Here is a 19427-nt window from a genome sequence, read left to right as displayed (position 1 = left end):
TTTTGTGTTTATATATTCTTATTCAACAAAGAGATTTATATATAAGGTGAGCTTCCATTGGTTATATTTATGTGTTCAGAAAAAATGTTATTCTTCCTTTTGTGACAGACACAAAATGTGCTAGCTGTACCTTAACTCTTCAACTGTAAGAGGCAGCCGGCCCTGCTGTCAGAAACAATCTCGTCAGATCTTACAAAAGCGTCAGATACTTTTGACAAAAACAATTCTGATTCTTAGAAATGCTTGTGTCGCCAGCACAGATCGAAGTATGTAGTCATAATACCAAGACATGTTCTGTCATCTCCTAGCGTAATTACAAAGTTTTTCAGAAAGTATCGATCGTGGTTGCATAAAAGAAACATTAAAAAGCGTCGACTTGCAATCAGTAAAACGTGAAATGTCTCTGAAAGAATTTTTAGATTGGAATTTCTTCATTTACATAAGTGCGCTGTCAGCTTTAAAGAATAAACTCACTAAAGATACGATAAAAACATTCTTGTTGATACTATTAAAAAAATCAACAGTTAAATATTTAATTTGATAATTTTAATCAGCTAAGGTCAATAAATTACGGAATATTTTGCATCACATTTTAAATCACCTAGGTTACATAAAAGAAACGTTGAAAAAGATTTGCAATGAGAAAATGGTGAAATGTCTCTCGAAGAATTTTTAGATTAGAATTTCTTCATCAACGTAAGTTTGATGTCAGCTTTAAAGAATAAACTCTAAAGATAACACCCATTAAAATATTCTTGTTAATACTATTAAAATTCGTTATTTATTCTTAAAAAAATCAGTTAAATATTTCATTTGATAATTTTAATCTACTAAGATCATGAAATTACCGAATATTTTGCATCACATTTTAAATTACCTCGGTAAGATAAAAGAAACATTAAAAAGTATCGACTTGCAATGAGGAAAAGGTGAAATGTCTCTCAAAGAATTTTTAGATTGGGATTTCTTAATCTACATAAGTGCACTATAAACTTTAAAGTGTAAACTCACTAACGTTAAAAACATTGTTGTTGATACTATTAAAAGTCGTTATTTATTCTTAAAAAATCAACAGTTAAATATCTAAATTGATAATTACGGAATACTCTGCATCACATTTTAAATTACCTTACGTTTTTGGAGATTTGGTCTGTTCACTTGAGCGCATTGATACTAATATATATTTCAAAGAAAGGCTCGCGATCACGGTTTTTTGTTTGATGTACAAAACAGATAAGAATTTAACTGCAAATAAAAGTAAACCTTGGTATTTATTCTTCGTGTACGCAGAATTATTATAAAACTTCGCTATTAAAAACGTCAAAGTACACATAACATTCGCTTACAAATATGAAACATTAGATGCGTCGACTTGCAATCAGGAAAATGTGAAATGTCTCTCAAAGAATATTCAAATTGGAATTTCTTCATCTATATAAGTGCGCTGTCAACTTTAAAGAATAAACTCACTAAAAACATTCTTGTTGATACTGTTAAAATTCGTTATTTATTCTAAAAAAAAATCAGTGAAATATTTCATTTGATAGTTTTAATTAGCTAAGATCAATAAATTACGGAATATTTTGCATCACATTTTAAACCACCTATATAAAAGAACGTTAAAAAGACTTGCAATGAGGAAAATGTGAAATGTCTCTCAAAGACATTTTCGATTGGAATTTCTTCATCAGCATAAGTGCGCTGTCAACTTTAAAAAATAAACCCACTAAAGATGCGGCAAAAAAACATTCTTTTTGATACTATTAAAAGTCGTTATTTATTCTTAAAAAAATCAACAGTTAAATATTTAATTTCTTAGTTTTAATCTGCTAAGATCTTTACGGAATATTTTGCGTCACATTTTAAATCACTTCGGTTAGAAAGCGTCGATTTGCAATAAGGAAAAAGGTGAAATATCTCTGAAAGAATTTTTAGATTGGAATTACTCCATCTACATAAGTGCGCTGTCAACTTTAAAGAAATAAACTCACCAAAAATAAAACCATTAAAAACATTCTTGTTGATACTATTAAAAGTCGTTGTTATTCTTAAAAAAAAATGAACAGCTTAATTTGATAATTTTAATCTGATAATTATGGAATATTTTGCATCACATTTTAAGTCACATCATGTCTTTTGGTTATGTTAGATAACAGAAACATTAAAAAAGATAAACTTGCAATCAGTAAAACGTGAAATGTCTCTCAAAGAATTTCTTCATCTACATAAGTGTGCTGTCAACTTTAAAGAATAAACTCACAAAACATTCTTGTTGATATTATTAAAATTTGTTATTTATTCTTAAAAAAAAAAACAGCAGTTAAAAATTTAATTTGATAATTTTAATCTAATAATTACGGAATATTTTGCATCACATTTTAAATCACCTTATGTCTTTTGGAGAGTTGGTCTGTTCACTTGAGCGTATTGATACTAATGGAGGATCGCGATCACATAGACACATTATTTGATTAATGTACAAAACAAACAAGAATTTAACCGCAAATAAAAAATAAACCCTGGTATTTATTCTTCGTGTACGCAGAATTATTATAAAACTTTGATATTAAAAACGCTAAAGTACACTTCACGTACTCAGCTTACAAAATTGAATTATTGAAAGAAAATAAATTTAAGTTCAAGGACACCTAAGGTCATAAACGGAAATGAAACCCAGATAAGAAAACTTTCTAGAAAACCGTAATCTTCCCTCATTTTACGTTTATATCGCTTTCCACGTGTTCCATATTTCCCGATGTAATGACAAATGGTAGTGCACTTTGGAGTACCCACCCTAGTCGGCCAAGCAAATGAATCAAATAAAGCAACCGTGAAGGACTTTGGATCGAGTCTTGGTAACCAAAACCCAAATATCGATCTTGCAGTTCCTTCTAACTGAACGCTTTACGGTCAAATGATAGAACGATCTGACGTAGTGCACGAGAATGCATTCACCGTTAAACCTATCATCTTACTGCACAATGGCAGGAAATAATCTCCCACACTTGTCTGGAAAGTAGGGAAAGTAATAAGTATGGGCACAATTTTGCGACGTAGCAATACGTGCTTCCTTTGACCTTTTGACCTATAAAACGTAAAGATCACGAGGAATATTTTTAGCGTTGATGAGTGTACACGTAATCCGGTATAGATTGCTAAAAACACTTTCAATCTCCAATCTGAATCTCCAGTGTTGATGAGGGGGGGGGGGGGGCTAGCACTTTGCCTTTTGTCACGTGACTGTTGCCATAGAATACAAAGCTAGGGGTGGAGGGGGGTGATCACGCAACGCTGAACAAGGAATAGATCGAATGGAGTCACGGTCTCTATGAATACACTACGTAGACAATTCATAGTCTGGGTTACCATGACAATGTTTCAGTTAGCGCTGTGGACAAATGGTGAGCGAGATTTTGAGGATGATGGTTGAAAAGAGAAAGTGTGTCACCGAATAATGTACAAGGGAACTCCCTTTTCGCTACTCACGTATATTTTACTACATCATTACGTCATACTTATTTTATTCTATCTTTAAGTTTATTGTAAACCTCGTTAATCCGAATTTGTGTATTCGGATTAACGGGATTTTCAATCGAAAATCCCGTTATCCTTTCATTTAGATCACAAGTGACTGTTTCTCCCCACAATGGTTCACTTTTATTGAGTATATGGTGTCAGAACTAATCTTCCCTATATAAATAATTTATAATCCGAAGTTATGTATTCAGAACGAGTTGCCAGGGTACTGAACCACTTACAAGTGACCAAATATGTCTACAATGTTAATTTTTCATTCATTCAAAATATCAGGCAATAGATAAATGATAATAAATCGTCTAAAGGCTGATCTGCCAATAACACTACTTTCAAAACAATGCAACAGTGATATTCCCTGTCAGAGACTTGGAATCTTCTCTTTTCGATCTTCTCTGGATTAAAATCTCTCTTTCTACCACATTCTGCCAAATTCATCTGTCGCCTCTATCGTTCTCCTAACTCCACTAATCACTTGGAACTCTTTGATTTTCTCGATCGAGGTGAGTTGTCCTCTAGGCACCTGAGATCACATCTTGGTGATGGTTTCTTCTCCAATGGAGCCTTTCTCTCGTGGCCATTTTCAATCTCATGTTGTTTTGCATTACAAGAATGAAAAATGGGTTGATCTGCGAAATTTCTCTTCTTCCTTTCCTTGGTCGGATTACTGTTTCAAAACTTCTAATGTCAACGTTTGCTCATATGGTGTCAGTGAAATTATTCTTCTAGGAATGGAATCCTTTATTTCACAATCCACCTTAAAATCTCATCCTTTATTTGAACCTTGGTTTTCCAATAAATGTGCTAAGGCTGTTCAAGGGAAGAATGTTGCATAACGTTGGCTTGTTGGCTCCAGGTTCGCAACAATTGTAAATCAGTTATTGATCAGTCCAAACTAGATTTTGAACAGGCTAAGAAGAGAAAACTTGCTTCTTGTCCAAATGGTAACCGAGCGTTCTGGTTTCTTGCTAAAGCTACTGGCCGCAACTTTTGCCCATCTCAGTTCCCACCTCTGTCAAACTTGATGGTTCTATTGCCACTTCAGTCCAGGATAAAACTGTCCTGCTAACTTCCTATTTTTCTTCCAAATTATGTATCTCCCACCAAACCATCTCCCACCATTCCCAATACACTGCATTCAGTTCCTCTTTTGAGTAATCTTGAGGCTAAGAAATCTCCAGTTCCTGAGAAATACCTGCAGGTATTTCTCAGGCACCTTCCATATGATCAACGATCACCAGTATGGATTCCATAAAAAAAAAGGGGGCATTCAGATTCGCAGTTCCCTATCGACCACGATACAACAGCTGACAAATATCCTGATGGAACAATGGTCAGATCTGGAGCTAGACTTCCTCAGACACCTAATGGAATCCATGCCACAACGAGTATGGTCTGTAATTCTACTAAAAGATGGCCTAACTAGATATTGCATTAAGGTTTCTAATTTTTTGGACAATGACTGTAGTTTACTCCTTTGATGGTAACATCCTTAGAAAGAAGCATCAACCAAATTGTCAGATGTTCAAGAACTTTTGAGAATGTAGTGTTTATAGATGGCATGAAGGATTTAATTTGTCGTACGGACTGACATCTTTATTGGGTAACGTTCTGACTTGCACTTACGTCTGGATTGGGATTTGTGTCTTATTTGATAACGCTCCTAGAGAAAAGCAATTACGTTGGGCTGTGTTCGAGATTACTTCATTTTGTACAACAAATCCTTCCTATCGTGTGTAAATCGGTTTATGCACCTCTCCCTGTGCAAGATGGAGGAAAGAGGATTGCTCAGAAGCAGTTATTTAATAACATTCAAAGCGTGTTTGATTATTGCAGCCGAAAGTAACTTACAACGCCCCCTAGCGATTACAGTCACATTCATCGAAAGAGATAAATATATTATATTAACAGAAAAGATTACAGATTTTAAGTGCAGTGTTTATTTACCTCACACTCTGAAACAGGACCTATAGAAGAATTTCCTATCAATTCTTTAGGGCATTCTGCCCACGGTAGAGGGCTCTGGAAGCTCTGTCCAAAATAGTACAAGCACCAACCAATGATGGTGTTGTAGTAGAGGGCTACATTGAAAGACACAACTGCGCTTGTGATTCCAATTCCCCCCATGTAGGGAGATACTAAATTCCAGGCTCCAATAGCACCTTTGCGTAACCTTTGGCCAACTGCTAGTTCAAGGTAAAAGACTGGAATGCCCTCTATTGCCAGCATGATGAAGTAAGGGATGAGGAAGGCCCCTAGAAGTAAAAAAACAATACTGTCTCAATAAAGAATCAAATATCATTTTATTGTATAACGTATCTGCAAGTTGCCTAAATATGTGCAAATTAGAAGGTGCAAGATCAGGACAGATTTCACTTACCTCCTCCATTTTTCTGAGCCAAATAAGGAAACCTCCAGACGTTTCCTAGCCCCACAGCGTAGCCAATAATTGCTAACATGAACTGTAGCTTGCTATCCCAAGATTCTCTGCTGTCCTCCTCTTCTGTTTTGAAGTCTGATTTGTCATCTCCTGATGCAATATTCATACGTTGGATAGTCTGTGGACTGACATCCGATTCAAAAGCAACGTTGGTACTCCCATAATTTTCATTAGGGCCCCCGTTTTGAATCAGTCTACCTTGCATCTCCCGTAATTCAACTTTGTCTCCTACCGGTAGTTCTCCTTTGGAGTATTGCTTCCGCATTAAATTCTGCATCACAACCTGAATCCGTTTTTCCCAAAATGGAAGTTCGATATGAAGTTGAAATTAATCGAAGATCGATCACACCATCTCTCTTGACTTTTTTTAGGTCTCTTAGGTAATTTTAAGAACTTTTCTCTGATCTTAATTCAGGCCATGTTTGATTCCTAGAAGAAACAAAAAAATATAGGAGAATTAATTATAGTAAATATATTCCAAACAACTGTTTTAATCGATTTTATACTCTTGCATTTTATTCTAATATCGTTTTCTAATAAAATTTATTATAGGTCAGCGACACAGTTTGCACCGATACTTATGTCACCTCCGCGTTACCATGGTCCCATTGCGTGAACATCAACAATTATGCCCGATTTATGAACGTGCCAGCTTTCTGACCGATGAATAATTACGAATGCAAAAACAAGGCGAAGTTCGAACTTAGCTAGTTGCCATGACAATGGTGTATATAAGCTGGCTACAATTGTATTTATTACGTACACATAGACGCATTACTTTTGTTTCGAAACGTATTTGGAATTGTAATAAGGGAAGTCCCCTCGATCTGGATCGCCCTGTTTTTTCTCGATTGTCGAAGCCTGGGTCCTATTCAATGGCTTCTACTGATCGATTCAATTTCTCATTCATTGATTATCGTGGCGTGCAGGGACGGCGCAGGTTGACAGCGGGCTTTTCTGCGCCTCTGCAGGTGATTAATGTGAAAATTCACTGACGCGAATATCATTAGGAGTGCAAAGTGAGCATTTCTTTTCTTCTTTATCACTCACGCTAATGCTAAACTGTTTAGTTCATTAGACGGTTCGGTTTTCGTATGCCTTAATCAGACGGGTGCCCCCCCCCCTCACATTTCGCTAAGAGAGAGGAAAAAAAGAAATGTTTGTAGTGACGTGTGCACCACCGACGTGTGCGTCCCAACAAGACTTGTTTCGTGTTTCGTACATTTATTACGCTGTTCTAATAAGATTAATTGAAAATTAATTACACGGGTTAGTGTCAAGTCTAAATATCTAGAGCTGAATATAGCAGGGAGGGGGCAATAGACAGAGAGAGAGAGAGAGAGAGAGAGAGAGAGAGAGAGCGTCAAGGATAGTAAAGATTGATAAGTGGAGAGAGAGCTAAGGATAGAAAGATTTATAAGTAGAGAGAGAGAGAGAAAGACAGAAAGCTAGATAAGTAGAGAGAGAGAGAGAGCGCCAAGGATAGAAAGATACATGAGTAGGACAGATAGAGAGCCAAGAAGAGAAAGACAAAGATAGATAAGTAGAGAACAGAGAGAGAGAGAGAGAGAGAAAGACAGAAAGCTAGATAAGTAGAGAGAGAGAGAGCGCCAAGGATAGAAAGATACATGAGTAGGAAAGATAGAGAGCCAAGAAGAGAAAGACAAAGATAGATAAGTAGAGAACAGAGAGAGAGAGAGAGAGAGAGAGAGGTATATAAATAGGAGAGAGAGAGAGAGAGAGAGAGCGCCAAGGATAGAAAGATTGATAAGTAGAGAGAGAGAGAGAGAGAGAGAAAGGTAGATAAGTGGAAAGAGGGAGCGCCACGTATAGAAAGATAGAAAAATAGATAGGTAGAGAGAGAGAGAGAGAGAGCCAAGGATAGAAAGATTGATAAGTAGAGAGAGAGAGAGAAAGAGAATAAACAGGAAATTTATTTTTATTTATCTCTATAGATGTATAAAGCCACAGAGAAAGATAGATAAATAGAGAGAGAAAGGCAGAAAAATAGATAAGGAAATAGAGAGATAAAGATAGAAAAAGAGACAAGTAGAGAGAGAGAGAGAGAGAGATCACCAAAGATAAAGAGAAATATAGAGATATGAGAGAAAGAGAAAAATGGAAAGACAGATGAGATATAAAGAGAGAGAGAGAGAGAGAGAGAGAAGAGAGAGAGAGAGAGAGAGAGAGAGAGAGGGAGAGTGGCAAATATAGAGAGAAAGACAGAAAGATAGATAATTAGATAGAACGCCATACATAGAGAGAAAGATAGAAGAATAGATAAGGAAAAAGAGAGCGCTAAAGATAAGGAGAAAGATACAAAAATAGATAAGTAGAGAGAAACAAAGATAGAAAGAAAATTAGACAAGTGGGGAGAGAGAGAGAGAGAGAGAGAGAGAGAGAGAGAGAGAGAGAGAGAGAGAGAGAGAGAGAGAGAGAGAGAGAGAGAGGGAGAGAGAGAACCAAGGATAGAGAGAAAGACAGAAGAATAGATAAGGAAAGAGCAAGCAAGAGAGAGAGAGAGGGGGGGGAGAGCCAAAGATAGAAGAAAGATAGAAAAATAGACAAGTAGAGAGAGAGAGAGAGAGAACGTCAAAGAGAGAAAGAGATATAAAGATAAGAGAGAAAGAGAAAAATGAAAAGAAATTCCAAACGGATAGTTTGGAATTTCTGCCAAGGCTACTAAGGCCATATTGCTGGTCTTTATATTGCTTAGATTCAAAACACTGTTGTCTGTTTTGCGGATGGAACAAAAATCACGCAGTCCTCATACGAAACCTACCAAGTGAGCCATAGTGTGAAAATATAACGTTAAAGTTGGTTTCGTCCGGATCTGGACCAGATTCGATCGTAGGATGGTGGGGAAGAACAGTGATCGTAGTTTCTGCGCTATGATTCCCAGTTTTCATAATACTGCCACTTTTCAACCAGTACCACAATCATCCCTTTTTCGAAGTCCGTCAGAACACGTCCCTTGCCCACGTCGATCACATTTTCCATAATAAGTCTTGAAATTATTCTTGTTTCAAATCAATAAACATTTACACCACACCATCTATTAACCAATTTGTTCTGTTATTAATGAATTTACTCAGTAGAGTAGACTGAAGCAGACGCAGAAACACTGAATAGAAACGTCTGTCGGTAATAAAAAGTTTAGTTTCCAACATCTGATAAAGGACAAAAGTTCATTCATCGAAACGTAGCGAATAAATAAAATATTCGCCAGTTATAATATTCCTTAAGGGGGACGTCTAATCTCTAAAGACAAAACAAATAATAAAAGTAAATAACGAAGCGGAAAGGAGAAAAGATAACACAAAAGAGAGAGAAGAAAAATTTTCGAGAGAAAGTGAAGAAAGTATAATGCATGTTTCGTGTTTTCTTCGGAGCAAATGTACCCGCCGTAAATCTCTTACGATACGAACGCTCTTTTAATTAATACGTTATCGCTAACGGTGCAGCGGGATCCAAGCACATTTTTGAGATGCTTTCGATAGGAAAGATGAAAAAGAATGGCGCTTTAAATTGTTACGGCGTCCATAAAGAACGCCACCAAAGGAGGCAGATAAGAAGGCGCATGCGCATTTACTGCTTATCTCAGAAAACAACCCCGTTCTTCTGAAGCAGAACATTAAACATTTTAAAACGTGTCGATGGAATTAAGTAAAAGCTAAATTCCACGCATATAATTACGCGAAACATGTTCAGACTTGTTCAAACTTGAAAAAACATCGAGCTGTTAGTTTCAGACATGCGCAGAAGCGCAATCGTGTCACGTAGAATTTTCCATTAATAACGTTCACGCTTGTAATAAAATCTTTCGAAGTCAGACGTATCAAAAATTCGAAAGAACAACGAGTGATCGAGCCAACTCGTTGTGAACGCAGATTCTGATAAACAGCCTCTCTCTGTTCGTTTCAATAGGAATCGCTGGTTATTTGAAGTAACAGTGCAATGCCAAGGCAACTCGTGGTGAAGTGATCACTTATGACTCGGGATTCGTATGTCTCTGATTTTAAAATTAAAAATAAAGTTTAAAATTAGCCTGACTTCTTCAGCTGAACGAGTAGTTGGCAGCCACTGGAGAGACCCCATACAGGATGGGGAAACTTCTGAGACTTCCTTCCCTCCCTCCTCCTCTTTTCAGGTCCCTCATCCAACATGCAGCCTTTCTTCTATCTCCAGTTATCCTTGCCACATGCCAATGATAATCCATTTCGAGTTCCAACTTCTAAGGCACCTCTTATAAATTTCCTTTACCACAAGTTGCCTTGATATTGAATTACTTTTAAATAAATATCATCGCCTAAAGATTAATCTGCTATTTATTTAATCAAAAGTACAAAAAAAAAACAATTCCTTTTAAAAGTAAAATACGTACTAATAAAGGAATAATTTTTCAAATTCTACTTGAATAATTAAGAAGTAAGCTCACGTGAGAGATAAAAAGTCCTCTTACATGGTTTTAAATCTTCTATACCCACCACTTCTTAGAGGGGAACAGGTATTCTGTGTTATCAGACACTCAGTCTAAAACACTGATGGATCTAATATCTTTCTATTACAGAAGATTTAGGAGAAGTCCGGTTGGCCTGCCTCCCTAAAATCCACTCATGCACACCTTCTCGATGGTAAGCCCTGTTACGTCACTTAGGTGGCAACAAACGTGTAGAGTGGTTCTCTTCAAGACGATTAGTCAGCGTGAAGAGAAAAAGACCAAACCCTCCAGCACATGACAGCACGACGAAACAAATGGCCCTCAGTCCCCAGCAGCTTTCACTCTCCCTCTTACGGCAGCGAGAGGATCAGAGTGGAAGCAGAGGGTGCTAAGAATCTCTGGGTGTGACCAGGCTGCCCTTTGTTCCATTCACTAATCTTGTTGCCCTTCTCTGTACTCGTTCCAGCAGCTCTACATCCTTCTTGAAATGAGGCCTCCAGACCTGTATACAGTACTCTAGGTGTGGCCTGACCATTGCCTTATATATTGGGATAATCACCTCCTTATCCCTGCTAGAAAAATTCCTGTATATCATTGACAAGACACCATGAGCTATCGTTGCAGACCGTCAGCACTGCTCAGAAAACTTCATATCTGCCTGCACAATTACCCCCAGGTCCTTTTCATTCTCTACCACTGTCGGTGTAGTACCACAGAGTTGATCCGTTGCTCTGCGGTTGCTGTTTCCCATGTGTAGTACTTTACATTTGTCAATGTTAAACTTCATTTGCCACCTCTCAGCCCATCTGCTCAACCTTTCCAGATCCTGTTGTAGCAACATAGCGTCAGTAGTGTCCTTGACAAGCCTTCCTACTTTTGTATCGTCTGCAAACTTGGACATTAAGCTTGATATACCATCATCAATATTATTTATAAATACAGAAAACAACAATGGACCCAACACTGAACCCCGAGGGACTCCACTAATAACATTAGTCCACGATGAGCAGTGTCCATTGATTACCACTCTCTGTCTTCTCCCCCTCAACCATCCCCTTATCCATAGCAGAAATTTGCCTCCAATGCCACACTGCTGCAATTTGTGCAGCAATCTTCCATGTGCGGTATCAAAAGCCTTTCTAAGATCCAAGTATATAATATCAAAGTTATTCCCTGCATCCAGTTCTTTTGTGACTGCATCATAGTATCCAATCAAATTGGTCAGGCAAGACTTCCCCTTAACAAAACCATGCCGTGTCTGAGCTATAACTGAAGTCTTGTCTAGATGATCCTGCAGTGCTTCTTTAACCAGTGCCTCCATTCATTTCCCTGGAATAGAAGTTAAACGAACAGGTCTGTAATTACTTGTGTCGACCTTTGATCCTCCTTTGTGGATTTGGATCACATTTGCACATCTCCAGTCCATGGATACCTCTCCTGAGTCCAAGGAAGCTCTCATAATTATGGCTAAGGGTTTGCTTACTTCCTTTGCTGCCTCCTTTAATATAACTGGATAGATCCCATCCACCCCAGGTGCCTTTCTTGTGTTTATCTTCAACAATTTCTCCTCCACTTTACTCTCAGTTATTACAAAATCATTTACTCTTTAGAGAGCAGAGTTTAATATTCAGTTTGTAGGTGTTTTCAGTATTTGGAGTGTACAAGTAAATTCTAATAACTGTGAAGACCCCTCTTGCAAAGTGCAGTTGTAGAGATAATCATGTTACTCAGGAAGATTGTATTTTAAATGTATGTGTTAACTAATGAGAATTGTGTCTTATAAAGATGTAAAAAAAGGAAAGAAAAAATTGACTGGAGTAAATAATACGAAGGTGTTTGAGATAACAGAAGAGGAGAAAAAGGAATGTGTACTGGAACTTAAGAACAAGTTTGAGATTCTGCAGACTGCTTAGGACCAAGATATCGAAGAAGAATATTAGAACTTTCTGAAAGTCCAAGAAACCTATAGGGAAAAAAGAAATCCAAAGAAGAAAAAATTAGTCAAGAGACACTTGTCGTGATGAACCGAAGACGACAAATGAAGAGGAAGATAAATACTGACAGGGAGAAAATCGAGTATACTGAGTTATGCAAAGCCATTAGAAAGAGACTCGAAGAGGACATAAGAAGATTTAACACAAGAAAAGTAGAACAAGCATTAAGGGAAAACAAAGGATTTAAATCAGCAGCCATGAGCAGCAGGCGCGCGGGTGCATAAGTACACGTGCCTTGAGTGACCGGGGTTCAAGCCCGTGACTGCTGAATACGATGCTGTTTCTTGTATTCTGTCTATCTTGTAAACTCCTCTGACCGTTTGGTCGTCCCGGAGTATAAACAGAAAATTTATTTATTTATTTATTAATACAGAAAGACAAATGATACTGAAACTGAAGAATAGCGATGGTGTACTTATAAACAGCAGAGAAAGCATAATTCAAATAGCAGAAGACTACTATAGAGAATTATACAAGGAGCGAGGGAATGATGCCAGCAGTGAAGAAGATGGATCGCAAATTAGCAACACATACGACATACCCGATATTCTTCCTGATGAGGTAGAACGTGCGTTGAAGAAAATGAAGAATCGGAAAGCCCCGGGGGGAAGATGAAGTTACTGTAGAGTTGTTAAAATTGGGAGGAAGAGACATAACACAAAAACTGGCAAGGCTCTTCACAAAGTGCATTAGAAAAGGTGTGATGCCAAAGGAGTGGAATAATGCAACCATAGTTTTGCTGCATAAGAAAGGAGATAAATCAGAAATTGGAAATTATAGACCAATTAGCTTGTTATCCCACATCTACAAGTTGTTCACAAGGGTCATTACTAACAGATTAGAAAGAATACTTGATGAGAATCAACCGAAAGAGCAAGCTGGCTTTAGGACAGGATTCTCAACTATGGATCACCTTCACGTAATATCACAGCTAATGGAGAAAGCAAATGAATATAAAACACCATTATGCCTGGCATTTGTGGATTATAAAAAGGCATTTGACTCCATACAGCATAAGGCAATTGTTTGGGCACTGGAAAGACAAAGCGTAGAGACCCCATATATTATGATTTTGAAGAAAATATATGAGAACGCTACCTCCTTTATTAGACAAGACAAAGACAGTAGCAAATTTAAAATTGGGAAAGGAGTTCGACAAGGAGACACATCTCTGAAGTTGTTTACTGCTGCCCTTGAGGAAGCTTTCAGAAGATTAGACTGGTCGCAGAAAGGAGTCAATGTGAACGGAGAGTACCTAAACCGTTTACGATTTGCAGATGACATTGTGGTCATAAGCCACGATCCCAAAGAATTAGAGGAAAATCTTAATCAGTTATGCACAGTTAGTAAGGATTTTGGACTAAAGATGAATATGGCTAAAACAAAAGTAATGATGAACAAGTATGCCACGGAAAGGGAAATAATGATTGAAGGAGCAGTAATTGAAAAGGTGGAGTCATATACTTATCTGGGACAAGCTATTAGCTGTAATAATGATAAATGGCTGGAAGTCAAGAGAAGAATAAATTTTGGATGGATAGCATTCAGGAAATATAGTCACATACTGAAGAGCAATATCCCAGTTTGTCTGAAACGTAAAATAATGAATCAATGTATCCTCCCCGCCATGACTTAGGGAAGTGAAACTTTGGCATTCACCAAAAGAAGCTGAGAACTACACAGCGAAGAATGGAAAGAATTATATTGGGAATCAGACTGTTAGATAAGAAGAGAAACACATGGATTAGGCAACAAACTCAAGTAAAGGACATTCTTATCAAAACTAAAGAACTAAAATGGTCTTGGGCAGGACACGTAGCTCGAAGACATGATGACAGATGGACTAAGAAAATAACAGAATGGTACCCAAGAGGAGATAGAAGAAAACCTGGAAGACAACGATGGACAGATGAAATTCACGAGTTCTTGGATAGTAAATGGATGGCCATTGCACAAAACAGAAGGAACTGGAAAGTTGCTGGAGAGGCCTTCATCCTGCAGTCGATTGAAAATGGCTGATGATGACGATGATATCCACCACTTCACAATGAGTCGCCTTCGTATTGCACTACTTGGTATTGCTACAGCAAAAGCCTGCGCTTTCCTTGCACTATTACTTTCAAATATTCATTCTTGTATCAACGAGTTTCCTAGGTATTGCAGTATTTTAAAATAAATGCATTCTTGTATCAGGAGTTTCATCGGTACTGGGCTACCTAGAAAGCCACAATTTTCAAAAATTTTGAAACGACCAGAATAGAATATCTAATTTATAATTTTGAAATAGATATAACATCCTTTAAAAAAAAAATTAATTAAAAAAAATTCTGTTTTAACTTCTCGCTGATCACACGGTCAGGGTTCACAAGATAAGAGAGAATACAAGAAACAGTAACTATGGTAACAGTAAGGATGTCATTGGATATGAAGTGAGTAGTGAGGTGGTAGAAAGCAGTTTCATTGGAGCAGCAATTACTTTCTGGAAATTGTTCTTTGCTTAAATAAAAAATATAAATAAAAAATTCTTTAAAAGAGTTGCACACCTAATAAGAATAAATTTCTAGTATGATTATTTCAATTTAATAAGGGTGTAAAATGAAGATATAAAAACTAAATAAAGAATTTATTTAAATTAATACAAAATTTATTAAATAATTCAATTTTATAGATTCATGATTTTCTTTAAATACTAATAATCAAAACTTACGTTTTTAATTAAATTTTTAACTTTAAGATTTATTTTATGAAACGAACAGCAGCGACATCTAGTGGTACACATATGACTCAAAAAAGGTTTAAAGTTGTTTATTGTGTCAATTAGTAGATTTAATAGTTGAAGTCTTTCAACTCCGAATGAGTAGGCTTTCTAACCATTTTAACTTTCTTTTCTGGAAATCAATCAATATTTGTAAAGGGATCAGTCACAGGGATCAGAAGTCGCCATTAAAATACTTTGCATTCTTATATAATCGTGTGTCACGCACACCAACCTTGAAAGGTTACACCCAAACCATTCTGCGCATGCCTGCCACTCTTCACTGTAATTGGCTAATAAAAAAAAAAAAAAAAAGACATGGCGTACAAAATACAAGTGACATAATTATTGATTTTCAGACAAATTTTTGAACTTTTTGAATAGAAAATATCTTAAAGATGTTTGTTATATTTCCACCTCATTGCCTGGCATCAAAATATAATTACTACTTCATCTTTAAAATTTTTCAACTGTGGAGTTGCCAGGGGCTTAGAGGGGAACAGGTATCCTGTGTGTTATCAGACACTCAGCCTAAAACACTGATGGATCCAATATCTCTCTATTACAGAAGATTTAGGAGAAGTCCGGTTGGCCTGCCTCCCTAAAATCCACTCATGCACACCTTCTCGATGGTAAGCCCTGTTACGTCACTTAGGTGGCAACGAACGTGTAGAGTGGTTCTCTTCAAGATGCCTGGTCAGCATGAAGAGGAAAAGACCAACCCCTCCAGCAATATGAAAGCACGACGAAACAAATGGCCCTCAGTCCCCAGCAGCTTTCACTCTCCCTCTTACGGCAGCGAGAGGATTAGAGTGGAAGCAGAGGGTGCTAAGAATCTCTGGGTACGACCAGGCTGCCATGCACGGAAACTGAACTTGGCCTGTTATAACGTAAGAACACTCATCGGTGAAGACAGGATATTAGAGCTGGAAAAGGAATTAGAAAATGTGAATTGGAATATCATCGGTTTGGCTGAAACAAGAAGAAGAAATGAATCACTTATAAGTTTATCAAGTGGAAATCTGCTGTACACCAATGGAAACAGTGAAAGGAGTGAAGGTGGAACTGGGTTTCTGGTCCATAAAGATTTTAAAAACAACATTTTGGAATTCAAAAGTACATCACCAAGAGTGTCAAGACTAATACTCAAGGTTTCTAAGAGATACAAGCTAAAGATTATAATGATTTATGCACCAACATCGAGCCATGATGATAAAGAGGTTGAAGAAATGTACACTGAAATTGAGAGTCTTCTAGATGAGCAGAAAACCCACTACACTATTATTATGGGAGACTTCAATGCTAAGGTTGGAAAAAGACAAAACAGCACAGAAAGGGGAACTATAGGAAATTTTGGAATTGGTGAAAGAAATGAAAGAGGTGAAAGACTTGTGGAATTTGCAGAATCTCAAGGACTGTCAGTAATGAACACTTTTTTCAAGAAAAGGGTGAACAGAAAGTGGACATGGAAGAGTCCAAATGGATTAACTACTAATGAAATCGACTTCATCCTCACTAACAGAAGATATATTGTGAATGATGTTACCGTCCTGAATAAGGTAAATGTTGGAAGTGATCACAGAATGGTAAGATGTACACTTGATATAGATGTAGGAAAGGAAAGGAAAAAACTGACTCGAGTAAATAATACAAAGGTCTTTGAAATAACAGAGGAGGCGAAAAAGCAGTATGTACTGGAACTTAAGAACAAGTTTGATCTTCTGCAGACTTCTCAGGACCAAGATATCGACGAGGAATATTACAACTTTCTGAAAGTGATAAAGCCCAAGAAACCTATAGGAAAACAGAAATCCAAAGAAGAAAAAATTAGTCAAGAAACACTTGTCATGATGAACCAAAGACGACAAATGAAGAGCAAGAAAAACACTGACAGGGAGAAAATTGAGTATACTGAGTTATGCAAAGCCATTAGAAAGAGACTCAGAGAGGACATAAAAGATTTAACACAAGAAAAGTAGAACAAGCATTAAGGGAAAACAAAGGATTTAAATCAGCAGCCATGAGCACTAATACAGAAAGACAAATGATACTGAAACTGAAGAATAGCGATGGTGTACTTATAAACAGCAGAGAAGGCATAATTCAAATAGCAGAAGACTACTATAGAGAATTATACAAGGAGCGAGGGAATGATGCCAGCAGTGGGGAAGATGGATTGCAAAGTAGCAACACATACGACATACCCAATATTCTTCCTGATGAGGTAGAGCATGCATTGAAGAAAATGAAGAATCAGAAAGCCCCGGGGGAAGATGAAGTTACTGTAGAGTTGTTAAAATTGGGAGGAAGAGACATAACACAAAAACTGGCAAGGCTCTTCACAAAGTGCATTAGAAAAGGTGTGATGCCTAAGCAGTGGAATAATGCAATCATAGTTTTGCTGCATAAGAAAGGAGATAATCAGAAATTGGAAATTATAGACCAATTAGCTTGTTATCCCACATCTACAAGTTGTTCACAAGGGTCATTATTAACAGATTAGAAAGAATACTTGATGAGAATCACCTTCACGTAATATCACAGCTAATGGAGAAAGCAAATGAATATAAAACACCAGTATGCCTGGCATTTGTGGATTATGAAAAGGCATTTGACTCCACACAGCATAAGGCAATGTTTCGTGCACTGGAAAGACAAGGCATAGATACCCCATATATTATGATTTTGAAGAAAATATATGAGAATGCTACCTCCTTTATTAGACTAGACAAAGACAGTAGGAAATTTAAAATCGAGAAAGGAGACACAATATCTCCGAAGCTGTTTACTGCTGCCCTTGAGGAAGCTTTCAGAAGATTAGACTGGTCGCAGAAAGGAGTCAATGTGAATGGAGAGTACCTAAACCATTTACGATTTGCAGATGACATTGTGGTCATAAGCCATGATCCCAAAGAATTAGAGGAAAATCTTAATCAGTTATGCACAGCTAGTAAGGATTTTGGACTAAAGATGAATATGGCTAAAACAAAAGTAATGATGAACAAGTATGCCACAGAAAGGGAAATAATGATTGAAGGAGCAGTAATTGAAAAGGTGGAGTCATATACTTATCTGGGACACGTTATTAGCTGTAATAATGATAAATGGCTGGAAGTCAAGAGAAGAATAAATTTTGGATGGATAGCATTCAGGAAATATAGTCACATACTGAAGAGCAATATCCCAGCTTGTCTGAAACGTAAAATAATGAATCAATGTATACTCCCCACCATGACTTATGGAAGTGAAACTTGGGCACTCACCAAAAGAATGGAAGAGAAGCTGAGAACTACACAGCGAAGAATGGAACGAATCATATTGGGAATAAGACTGTTAGATAAGAAGAGAAACACATGGATTAGGCAACAAACTCAAGTAAAGGACATTCTTATCAAAACTAAAGAACTAAAATGGTCTTGGGCAGGACACATAGCTCGAAGACATGATGACAGATGGACTAAGAAAATAACAGAATGGTACCCAAGAGGAGCTAGAAGAAAACCTGGAAGACAAAGGCGGAGATGGATAGATGAAATTCATGAGTTTGTGGGTAGTAAATGGATGTCCAGTGCTCAAAACAGAAGGAACTGGAAAGTTGCTGGAGAGGCCTTCATCCTGCAGTGGATTGAAAATGGCTGATGATGATGATGATGATGATGGAGTTGCCATAGTAACGTGTCACTATAGTAACAGCAAGATGTCACATCCGTTCCAAAGCGTAGACCATTTTGTTTCTATGCTAAATTCAGAGAGGAAGACATTTTCTTTTTAGGAAGACTCGCTGAATTTGAGAATTTATAGAAAGAAAGTTTTTTGTTTATCGCAGACATTTTGGAATTTTGTGATAAGATTGTAAGTTAAAGAAAGATGAAAATAAGTTACGATGGTAGAACACTTAGCAGGATATTCCTTGTAATCTAACAAGTATCCAAAGGAGGGAAGAAGGTGATGAATTGTGTTTCTGTAGAAGATTACCTTGATGTTCAGGAAGATTATACTAACTGATTCAGATTTGCGATTATTGACTTATTGTTGATTATTGAGCGAATATTCGGCAATGACCAAAGAATTGGTTGTTAATCTTTTTTATAACGGATTCATCACGGACTCAATCAGTGCCTTGAATGAAACATTCAAGGAACTGATTGAGTCAGTAGGTCCATACTTTCAATTCGTGTCTTCAAATGGTGTCTGACAACGTTTTGTATCTCTTCAACTAGAAGGATCTGCAACTAAAATAAAAAATTCAAGTAGTCCGGACCA

At 37.1% G+C, this 19427-nt stretch overlaps 1 protein-coding gene across 1 annotated transcript in view; it reads right to left on the bottom strand.

The window, feature by feature from the left end:
- Positions 1-19427, bottom strand: part of LOC150082549 (sodium-dependent neutral amino acid transporter B(0)AT3-like) — a 61556-nt gene that overhangs the window by 17815 nt on the left and 24314 nt on the right. Inside the window, exons 2-3 of the mRNA XM_090378687.1 lie at positions 5915-6403; positions 5482-5789 (exon numbers count right to left, since the gene is read on the bottom strand). Coding sequence (XP_090234813.1) covers positions 5482-5789; positions 5915-6251 — 645 coding nt within the window. The 5' untranslated portion in view covers positions 6252-6403. The remainder of the gene's footprint in view (positions 1-5481; positions 5790-5914; positions 6404-19427) is intronic.

The sequence above is a fragment of the Mastigoproctus giganteus genome, chromosome 7 (assembly GCF_048544385.1).
Source record: "Mastigoproctus giganteus isolate SK-2022 chromosome 7, ASM4854438v1, whole genome shotgun sequence".
Classification (NCBI taxonomy): Eukaryota; Metazoa; Arthropoda; class Arachnida; order Uropygi; family Thelyphonidae; genus Mastigoproctus; species Mastigoproctus giganteus.
This window is presented reverse-complemented; position numbering and strand designations above follow the sequence as displayed.